This window comes from Falco punctatus, assembly GCF_963210335.1.
Source record: "Falco punctatus genome assembly, chromosome: 10".
In the NCBI taxonomy this organism is placed as follows: domain Eukaryota; kingdom Metazoa; phylum Chordata; class Aves; order Falconiformes; family Falconidae; genus Falco; species Falco punctatus.
The window spans coordinates 33,612,982-33,624,549 of NC_137590.1; the positions used below are offsets into that span (position 1 = coordinate 33,612,982).

General features: G+C 44.4%; 1 protein-coding gene across 4 annotated transcripts in view; it reads right to left on the bottom strand.

Moving 5' to 3' along the window:
* The window catches only part of LRP5 (LDL receptor related protein 5), a 191,943-nt gene that overhangs the window by 37,568 nt on the left and 142,807 nt on the right, over nucleotides 1-11,568 (bottom strand). For all 4 annotated transcript variants that reach the window (XM_080405472.1, XM_080405474.1, XM_080405473.1 and 1 more), the window contains 3 exons: nucleotides 4,426-4,642; nucleotides 2,574-2,863; nucleotides 205-431 (listed from right to left, as the gene is read on the bottom strand). In XM_080405472.1, coding sequence (XP_080261598.1) covers nucleotides 205-431; nucleotides 2,574-2,863; nucleotides 4,426-4,642 — 734 coding nt within the window. The remainder of the gene's footprint in view (nucleotides 1-204; nucleotides 432-2,573; nucleotides 2,864-4,425; nucleotides 4,643-11,568) is intronic.

Below are 11,568 nucleotides of genomic sequence, written 5' to 3' on the forward strand. Positions count from 1 at the left end.
GTGCAGTATCACAGTACTCCTTTTTTAGACAAAGGCAGAAAAATATGATTGGCAATTCTTAATTTTTCATTGTAACCACAGGGTTGTGGAGCACTTATCATCTTTGGGAAGACGCTGGAGAAATGGGGCTATACAAACTGCCCATTGGCTTGTCACGTACAAGAACACGCACACAAAGCTCGGACGAACGCCACTGTCCCTTACCCTTTGGTAGGATCAAGAGCCAGAGACCTTGGGTTGTCCAAGTCCTTCCACACCAGGACCTGCCTGTACTGCCCATCCAGACGGGCCACTTCAATGCGATTCGTTCCAGTATCTGCCCAGTAGAGGTTCTTTCCCATCCAGTCTACAGCCATTCCCTCAGGATAATCCAGCCCAAACTCAATCACATGTTCAACAGAGCTCCCATTCATGAAAGCTCGGCTTATGGTCTGGAAAACAAGTGTGTGAAAATATTAGAGCGTTTACGGACAACCCACTGAAATAAAAGGAATAATCATTATGAAGTTTAGTGTACAAAAAGAAATGAGTAAGAAAAAAATCAGCTAGCATTACGTTTTTTAAATATATTTCTGTTGTCAAAAAAAAAAGATATAGCAATGCACCAGATAAAAAGACCTGAATTTTCAGAAAGGTAGCAGTTTCTGATGACCAGTCCAAGACATCTTAAAAGAGTACGATTTTCAGAAAGCACTATGTATCTGCAGATTCTTCCTTGCCCTTTCTCCCTCTCTTCTATTTGCACACAAAAAAGCTTGCTTTTTAAAAATTACTTTATTTGTTGTAATGTTTTAAGTCTCAGAAACACATCTCGATTCAGAGAAAGCTGAATGAAATTGTTTCTCACGATCAGTCACCTGGAGCAAGTTTGCTGATCCCACCTACATTTGAGTTACGCGCACTCAACAAGTGTGTTGGGAAGAAAACACATACAAGGACTGTGTAGATATTCTGTACATAAGGAAGCCACCCCTAAAAAGGAGCACTGAAACACCCCCTGATAAATCACCGGTAACGTCCAGGACCAACGAACAATTACCCACCCTTGCTACCAACACTAAGCAACCACTCCACGTGCCTGCTAATATTCCAGCTATTAATTTCTTAATAATTTGATAAATGATCTTATTATTTTATTTATATATAAATATATATTTTATAATTTGTATTTATTTAGAAATATATTTTACATATGTACATATTTTATTTATTATTTAATTTAGGTATGAGATTTTCTATTTTTACAGGACAACGTCAAAACCAGAAATCATGTAGTATATTTTTACAGGTATAACCCACACCTCAGAAGTATAATCCCTTTTGGAAAACAAGTCCTCGTATAACCAGAGGCACAAAGAGGTGAGGGCAGTGGTGGTCACCAAAGGAAAGGGAGATGCCCATGGGCTGGGAAGGTACCCTACCTGCTGCGGGAGGTGGGGGGGCAGGGGGAAATAAAAACCCAGACGTGCCGAAACATACACTGAGACATATGTGAAAATACAGACCGTGGATAATTCAGGAGGTCACAAGCAAGTAAAATGTTCTCCAGTTCTGCCCAGAGATCTACACACTGCTGCCAGTGACATAACACATTTCCCACTACAAATGGTTAAGACGACCACAGCTCCAGCTCTCCACGTTCTTGCGTGAGATTTATTTAGCAACTGTGTCTGCAGCATGCTAATTTATTGCACTGGCACTGTTCCTGAAGGCAAGGTATCCCCAGCGCCAGCAGCACTGGTAATGCTGAAGCACGACGCTCATTAGCCTTCGCAGAGAGGCTATGGAAAGTGCACGTGCCCTGCAGGCACCAGGGGCGAGCTTTTCCCTATTATGGCTCAGGCACACTGGCAAGGAAACTTTGATTGCTCTTGGAAAACCTATTAAGATGCTAAACAGAGGAATTCGGCTCCAGAAGTGAAATGTGTCATTTTCTACCATTACTTAATTCACTTGAAAAAGCAAAGTGACGCTGATGAACACTGAACGTGCTTTAGCATGCACCTGGATGGGAACCAAGCATGTCACGGGCAACGTCAAACTCCGGGGAACACTGAGACAGAACTGGGGGCAGGTGGGGGCTTCCCACAGTGTGGAGGGGACTGGACAAATTCCCTGGCCTTTCCTCTGCCAAGCTGGAGCCACAGACCGATGACAACCAATCTGAAGTTCACTTGCCAAATGTTGCTATTGAGTAAAATTGCCTTCCAAGTCAAAACTGGAAGAGACCAGAGAGCTCAGTGGGTTGCCAAGCTCGACGTTTACTCTGCCATGTGACATGCAAACAGCTTTTCTACAACAGATACATATATGGATGCAACACATGCAGCATCCAAGACTTAGGCATTCGGTATGAGCAGACACCGCTTTGGATTTTTATTTGAAGCAGGAAGATGCCTGTCACCCAACTGTGCATTCAACAATGCAACTGTCTCCATCTCCAAGAGTCTCCTTGGACGCAATTCAATAACAACATTAGCAACTGCAGGACAGATCGTGTAACAGAGACCTTTGTTAGATCAAAGCAACTGCTCTGTGGCTTTATATTCAGGGAATTCACACATCAGTAATACCTTCAAACTAACATCAGTCCAATAGATTCGGTTATCAGAGACATCAAAATCCAGGGCAGATGCTTCTTTGACTCCAGTCAGAGGAATAGCAACATCGTTATTGTTGGTTTCAAGGGAAATCCTATGAATTGCTGCTCTGCTTGTGAAAACTAAGAAGGCTTCAGGAATGATGCAAGTCTTCATGTCACTCAGCAGCTCAAGGCCAATGGGACAGGCACACCTGGCCTCCTGGGGTGTAAAGAAACACAGATGGCTGCAGCCTCCGTTGTTCTCTGCACATGAATTAGTTCCTTAAAAAAAACCCAAAACACAACAGATATTGGTGCACTGTGGAGGTAGGGGGGAAAGGGGAGGGGGGAGAGGCTAGGTGGAAACAGAGTAATTATAATTTTTTCAAAATAAGTTAACACTATGTTCTCAGCAGAGATTTCTGAAAAACCCCAAACATTCAAAACTGTTTCCTTCCCTCTACCAACGGATTAGGAAGCTGGCCCTATCCCTCCTGTAGTACAAATAACAGCTACAAACATATCCTCCCAGTTTCCCCAAAGATTAAATTCCTTCACTGAAGGCACATAATTACACACATGTTCAGTCTGGTTATTTTTGGCCAAATCCCCCATCATTGTATCTCTTTGAAATGACCAGTTTTACAAATATTCAATGATACAAAATGGTGAGAAAAGATCTGGACAACTGCAGTTCTTTCCCAGCTGTTTAGTTTAAAGCTGAGAAGGTTCCTTAGCAGAAGCAGCTTCGACAAGACCACCACAATCCCACACTTATTTTTCCATGCGAACAACCATGACCAGATGGGGAGGGAATCTGCAGGGGAAAGTAAGGACCAGGAGATAAATGAGTGCCTCCCTCCATTTGCTGGAACCAAAGATTTAGGTATTTTTAGACTGTTGCCACACAAAAAATCTCCAAGATCAGTCTCAACTAGGTTTCTTTTCATTTTCCCTTTTTTAGGGCATGCTTAGTTCAGACTGCTGCTGTAACTTGCAGCTTGAGGACTCGATTATCCTTCAAGTAAAGCTTCCTGAAAGGCTGGAGATCTGTGTATTGGCAGGGGGTAACGTGTCAACCTACTTCACGTGATTCTGTTGCACCTACTCTCAGTAATTTTAATAGCTGACCAACGAATCTGTTCACTGCTGTGCCCAGGCTCCAGTGTTGCAGGCAGCAGACAGACACGCGGTGAACACGTGCCTCTCACGAGTTACTGCTGAAGCCAGGAGGTCCTGCGACGTACGCCGCTGCAGAACGCCGGCAGGGCCTAAACACTGCCTGCACCTTCCAGCGGACGCGGTGGAAGAACCCCGAGCTCCACCTGCTGATCCCATGCTAAGGGGCACACTTCAACTGTTAGATTTAAGTACAATTTAGGTGTTAAAAGTTGAATATTCAAGTGTCACGTTCTCGGAGGCAATGTCGTAATAGGCACTAACTCTGCCTATACCACCCGACATAGCAAAAAGCATTTTGGTAACTGAACATCACTGGGACTTTGTTCTGGAAGAAAAGAGCAGCAGAAAATTGAGCAGTTCTGTAAGCACCAGAAGTAAGGACTCCTATAGATTGGGGGCAGGAATAAAACTCTCCTCGCAAAAATTTAAAGAGTGTAGTGGAAGCTGTGGAAGACATGCCAAATGCCACTAAAAACCGGAAGCCCATTATTTCTTTTGCAGCACAGTATTTTCCAACTTTATATTAAGTGCAGTTTCCCTTTAAAATGATGCAAACATAGGAGACCATAGTTATTCTCATTACAAGCAATCAAGAGTTGCTTAATGAAAGCAAGCTCATCTAGAAACTACTGCAAGTCCATCCTATGACTCCTCACGCTTACCAAACACTTTGGTAACACTTGTTGCTTTAAGGCCCATTAAATCTGGCAGCTGATCGATAATGATGTCTCTGCTAGCCTTTATCTTGTGAACTCTTTCAATACTTCGCCGCTGCCAGTCGGTCCAGTAGATGTAATCTCCCAGCAGCGTGAACCCGAATATATGTGGAAGCTTATCTTCTAGAAGGGTTTTCCTCATTGTTCCATCAACATTGATGACCTGTGGGAAGCGTGAGAGGGAAAAAAAAAAAAAGGAAAAAAATAATCTTTTCTAATGCAGGTACAAGTAAAATGGCAGCATCAAGCATATTTTGAAAACTTCTCTATTTTTATGCAAGAACCTCCTGAAATCCGCAGCATGCTTCTTCAGAAGAACGTACCTCTAGGATTGTTGAAAGAGAAATATATTGGAATGACAAGACTGAAAGCGGATTCTCTCACCCCTTCTCCACTGAAAAACCTAAGCAGCATGAATGTAACTTGCATCAGTTCAAATCTGCAAAGACCACCACAACAGGAGTGGTTTTGGGGGTGAGAGTGAGCTTCAGGAGATTTTTAATTTCCATTCATGTCTTGGTCTCACTACTGAACTCTCTCCCCAGAAACAAGGGGGTGACACTTTGGAGTGACCTTTGGCGTTCAATTGCAGGGAAGAGAGGCCATCCGAACTCCTTCAGGCTGTAACAAGGTCATGTAGAATCTGCACGTCCTGAAATTTTGGGGTTTTTTTACCATGAAAGAGGTAAGTTTTTCTCACTCTTGTGAAAAACAAGGTCTTTAAGATGTGGAATAAATACTGACTTATCGACATATTAACTTGTATTCCTAAAACTGCAGAGAAAGCAAAATAATATTGGAGAACACTGGAGATGGGATAAGCCCCACGGATACATACATACATACATACACATATATATGTGTGTGTGTGTGTGTGCGCTATTGGTTAATTATTTCATTACTGCAATGATCTTGTGCTACCCTGCTTTGTCATATAGTCTGACCCTGATCGTTGGGCAAGATAGGAAATCAAGACGTCCACATACAATTCCCCACGCCACGTGCCTAAAGTCACTTCCACCTACTACACGAACTGCCATCATCCTTTCAACCATCCAGACATCCCTTACCCATGGCAAAGGGCGTACATTTATAGGACTCAGGCAAAATATTTATCTGACAAATCCCCAGATTCCTCCCCATCCTCCTTCTTGCAACTGGTAGCTGCAATATAACCACAATATTTTTAAGGTGTTACATGAAAATTCATGCAGTGAGCAGCATCAAGTTCAGTATCATATTAAAACCAAAACAAAAGACCACAACTTAAGACAATTTATTTTCTACTGTGATTCAAGCAAATCTCCACTTGTTGCTAGAAATACTTCACCAGTGGACAACTGCTGTGCTTTAATTTAGGCTCCCACGGCTTGTGAGTTTTTAAGAAGTCTCATCTCTATTATTATTTAGAAAATATTTGTTTTTCCAGACTCAAAATACTTAGCCTGTACCTTGTAGATGATTACGTTGCCTTCACCATGCAATGCTTCTGTTTTCTTGTGATTTAAAGACAGCTCTGGTCATTTCAGCACTGCGTTCCCCTGACACTTAAACTGTTAAGTATTTAAGCAATATTTATTTCTTATTTTAAAAGTCTATAACTTAAACACAACGTAATATTAAACGATTTAATGACTAACAATATTGTGGGCTGTCAAAATGAACCATCAGTTTTACCACTTTTTAATGCAGATATTATAAAACTCTAAGTTGTACGGCTCCATCCATACATGGTAAGCAGCAAAGCACCTATAATGTCTTTTTTTAACGTGACCAACAACAATTGCCACCTCTGACTAAATTAACATGTGAATTTCAGCATGTTCATGCACATCCACGGTAGCTACCCCAATAAATTAAAAAATGAAATCTCCGCTTCGAAATCTTATCAAACTTTACAAATTTGTGAAAAGAACGTGCATTTCTTCCATGGCACAGGCAGGACCTGTGGCCCCACAGGGAAAGGAGCCGGGGCTGGGGACACTTGGGGGACCCTGTGGATCACAAGCAGTTTGTGCGGAACCTCAGCACGTGGGAAGGAGCCAGGCTGGAGAAATTCGTGGAGAACTGTCTCCCAGGGAAGGGCCCCCCGCTGGAGCAGGGGCAGAGAGAGGAGGAATGAGCGGCAAAGCCACGTGTGATGAGCCGACCACGACCCCCCTTCCCTGTTCCCCTGCGCTGCTGCGGGAGGAGGGGGGGAAATCAGGAGTGGAGCTGAGCCTGGGACGAAGGGAGGGGTGGGGGGAAGGTGTTTTAACATTTAGGTTTCTCATTACCCTACTCTGAATTGATTGGCAATAAATTAATTTCTCTGAGCCGAGTCCATTTTGCCCGTGACGGTAGTTGCTCAGCGATCTCCCCTTCTCATCACCCACTGTATTTCCCCTGCCCTGCCCAGCCGAGGGCAGTGACAGAGCGGCTGGGTGGGCACCCAGCACCCAGCCATGGTCAGCCCACCACAGCATGGGACACACGCTAGACCTCCCAGCCATCACCAGCCAAACCGCGGGGGCGAGCGGTGCCTCCGTACCCACCTGTGCCGCACACAGGAACCACCACTGCAACATGGTCCGTCCTGGCACGCTGCAGCGTGGAAGTCTTCAGCAGCAGAGAACAACTTCACCAGAACTTTAAGACCACCGAGCACCCTCGGTGGATTTGAACTCATGCTACAATGTAAACCTCTGGATTCCTGCCACAAAAAGCCTCCTGCTGGACACAGTCAAAACCACCACCAGAATTCCTGAAAACTACATTTTGCCTCAGCCCATCAACCTATGGTTCTTCTACTACTTGATGAAGTAGCAGACACTGAAAATTAATGTCTTTTTATTTTGTTAAGCTAAACAGAGTACATTAAAAGAAAAAAAAAAAAGGCTATGTTTGCAGCTAAAAGCCAAATGGTTCTGCAATTATCTCATTACATCATGTCCAGGCAACCCCCAAATGCTTGCTAATTTAAAACAGCATCAATCCCACAGGTGATACTACAGGTTCAAAAGTTCACGATGCATACTTAGGTTTTGGACAACCACAGTGGTGCCACACCAAGTCACGAAGATGCCATTTCTTTCACAACAGGGCGAGCAGGGTGGGCATCGAGCGGCCACGTTTCCAACTACTGTTGCAGACGAGCAGTGGAATGGTCCAAACACAAGAGGTGCTGACTAAGTCACACCAGATGAAGGCTGGATCCAAGGATGCAGGAACACCCATTATTTCAATTCAATGTGCCTCTGTGGATCGTTGCAGATGACTCCAAGCCATTGAACTTTATGAACCTCATGAAGTTCAGCAAAGCCAAGTGCCAGGTCCTGTACCAGGGTCGGGGCAGCCCCCAGTATCGATACTGGGTGAAGGATGGAGAGCAGCCCTGCGAAGAGGGACTTGGGGGTGCTGGTGGGTGGAAACTGGGCGTGAGCCAGCAACGTGCGCTCGCAGCCCAGAAAGCCACCCGTGTCCTGGGCTGCGTCACCAGCAGCGTGGGCAGCAGGGCGAGGGGGGGATGCTGCCCCTCCTCTCCGCTCTGGTGAGACCCCCCTGCAGCGCTGCGTCCAGCTCTGGGGTCCTCAGCACAGGAGAGACATGGGCCTGTTGGAGCGGGGCCAGAGGGGCCGCAGAGATGGGCAGAGGCTGGAGCCCCGCTCTGTGAGGGCAGCTGGGAGAGCTGGGGCTGGTCAGCCTGGAGCAGAGAAGGCTCCGGGGAGACCTGACAGCCGCCTTCCTACATTATACGACTGTTCAAGCACAGTGGGGACGGAGATCCAAAATGCTGGGATCAGACAGCAATAAAACGCTTAATGGCTTATATTTTGGCTAAGAAGGTGATGGAGTAAGCGTTTGCTTGCCCTCTCCCAACCACCCCTCCCCCTGGTCCTGTGGGCAGAACTCCTATGAATCCAAGCAGGCTTCCCTGGGATGCAGGAGGACAGCTCTGACTTGGAGGATCCTCCCGTGCCGTGGGCTATTATCGAGCCCCCTCAGCAGTAGCTAATTGGTGGCAGCAGACAGGACACACTAATTAAGTGTGACGCCACCTTCTAGTGGCAGCCGGGGCAAAGCCTGCGCCACCTGCCGTCGCATGCGGTTCAACAGGCACGTACCAAACTCCACCTCAAATTTTGCTGCCATCCATCCTCCCGGGGACCCACCTCTACTCTAGCGTATTAACTGAAACCATGAAGATGCAAAATAAACATCTACAAACAGGCCTCACAATCTGGCCAAAAGCACAACTCCTTTCATTAAAATGGCTCAGCTAATTAAATACCGTATTAACCCATCATTCCACATCTGAAACGGTGTGTCGCCTGTTGACTGCAGCCGAAGGGAAGCCGTTACGGTGCATTCCTTAGCACTTAGCACAGAGACCAGAACAGGCTTTTTTCTACTCAGGGTTTTCGTTCTCTTTCTGCAACTGGTAAATGGATCTCAACTTGGGTCGAAGGACAAATGCAACACTAAATCTGCCGTGCCTCCCACACAAAACACCGAAGCCCCCCTTGAACAGAGGCACACACTAAAAGCCCCTGATTAGTCTTAAGACTTCAATGACAAATCTCCTAATGAGGCATCGCCAAGCTCGGCTAAAATCTGTTGTGGACAAAATGGAATCAACATCAAAAGCCTTAATGAACTGAACTACACAAAAAACACAATAAGGTGATAAGGTGTGATTATTATTTTTTTTTAGATGCTGCTGCAGTGTTTGCAAAATGATTTAATAAATATTTCCAAATATAACACTCAAAAGCTCTCAGCTCTTTGAAGAAGATTAAAGTAAAACAATGCAATTAAATTCTACACATCAGTGTGATTCATGTAGTCAAGTTATATTTCAGGTGCATCTGTGAAAAAAACAACTATTCAGCATATATATAGGATGTCTTTTGACAGAACAACAAAGAGAACTCAAGATGCCTTGCTCCTATATTTAATTCATTAAGATAAAACAGAATTTGTTCAGTTGCTACAGCCAAATGGATGTCGTCAGTGGTGAAATCAAATGGAAAATCATTCCTGGGCTGAGCTAAATCACTGCATGAGCAGGAAGGAGACATGGCAGGCTGGCAATGGTAAAACAACAGGACTGCTGTATTATTGGGAGACTTTCCATTACTGGGAGAGTGGTAGGCCTGTGGGTCTATGACTCTTCTCCTGCTGGAGAGGAGAGTTACACTGTCTTTTGCTGTGAGGGTGACCAAGCACCGGGACACGTTACCCAGGGAAGCTGTGGAGTCTCCATCCTTGGGGATACTCAAAAGCCTGGGCAACTGGCCATAGGTGGCCCAGCTTGAGCAGGAGGGTCGGACCAGATGATCTCCAGAGGTTCCTTCCAACCTCAACCAGCCTGTGACTCTGTGAATGGCTTTTATCGATTCTCACCAGAAGACTCTGAAAAGGCATCTTGAGTGAACAATGCCCAGTCGTCTTTGGCTGGAGAAAGAACTTGTGAGACAAAGGACATGAGCGGCCGTCAACAGGGAAAGAAAGAGACAAAGAAAAGAGAAGTGGAAAATTCTGGAGAGTAAAGAAGCCTGCCCCAGAAGAGCGAAGCAGCTGTGAGCAGTCTGTACCACAGCCTATATTCAGCTGAGTATAAGCTATTCATTAACATTTCCAACAGCTGAAACACAACCACCTTTCATCAATGCTTTGGGATAAAAGCAAACTCTTTTTTTTTTTTTTTTCCTGGTCTGAAGGGGCTTAATGCCAGGCATGTATTGGCAGACACTGGTAAGCAGAAAGGAGAATAACATTAAGACAAACAGTACCAGAACCCGCATATCAAAAAAGGGTGGGGATGGATGGACAACAGACATATCTGGCCAACTTCCACAAAATAAAAAGAAAAATACTGCTTGAGTCTCTCAGCAATCTGTTGCCTCAAACAGTTGAATAACACTCGAGAATTTAGAAAGCAGTCCCTCGGTGTTGTCAGTAATTTCTATCCACCTTGGCAATACCTAGGCTACCTGGTAAAAGCTGCTTCATAAACAAAACTCATGAGGTTTCTACTGTCATTACATTTCATGGATTAATCCTACATGTACTATTGTAGCTCTTCTTTCAGATCATCCTCATTTCAGGTAGGTTTTGATGTTGATGTACATTTTTGTTATTGTTTTCTGAACTCTCACATTGCTTAGGCGTTAGTGTTCAGGGCCAACTGCAAACTATAAGCACCCACCTACATTTAGAATAAGCCACGAACCACGAGAGCACGGAGAATGAATTTCTACAATATCATGAATTAAACAAATTTCTGAACTGTGGGTAACCGTTTGCTGTTTGCTAATACACGGTGACACACCATCCCCCTTTTCTTACATGTTCTTTTCCTTTCTCTAAGACCCTGGTAAAAGAGCCCACGCTCAAACTTTTCCTGATAGTCTCCCACACACACACACACAATTCTCAACAACCTCGCAATGTCGGCTTCCTGGTGGGATGCTCCAAAGCTGTTTGTTCCAGATGCAATGACTCCAGCACGTTTTCTTTATCAATTTGTTCTGTTTCACACAAATAAAAATCTACGCTTACAAATTAACGTAAGACGGTTAAGTAGTGACTTGTTAAAAAAACCCTGAACCAGCCATCTACAGAGATGCCAAATGCAACAGAGTATAAATTTACATTATGAAAAGCAGGAGTTTATAGCCATCTCCCACTTTCTCTGGGATTAATATAAACAAAATACGTTCTTATCCTTCTGCTCATATTATCACCATGTGAAGTGGTTATTTATTTGCAGTGTTGATCTGTTCATATTTTTCCAGATCAAATCACCACCAGCCCTGATTCTCTCCTAGGACTTCACAAAATCTTATTAGTTCCAGAGACAGCGTTGCACTTTCAGACAGACTTTTCAAAACACGAACACATGTAACAAGCTCTAACAGACACAGATCGATGGATGAATTTCTTCTTGTTGGAAAGGTTGTGTTAACATGATTGTGATTTTGAACCCGCTTATTTATAAACCTCATCTAGGAGCAGTTAATGTTCTCCAGATGAGTTATATCAGCCTGACATTTCCAGAACTTTGTTCTGCTTACAGGATATCAAAGGATTAAGGGTGCAGCTGGT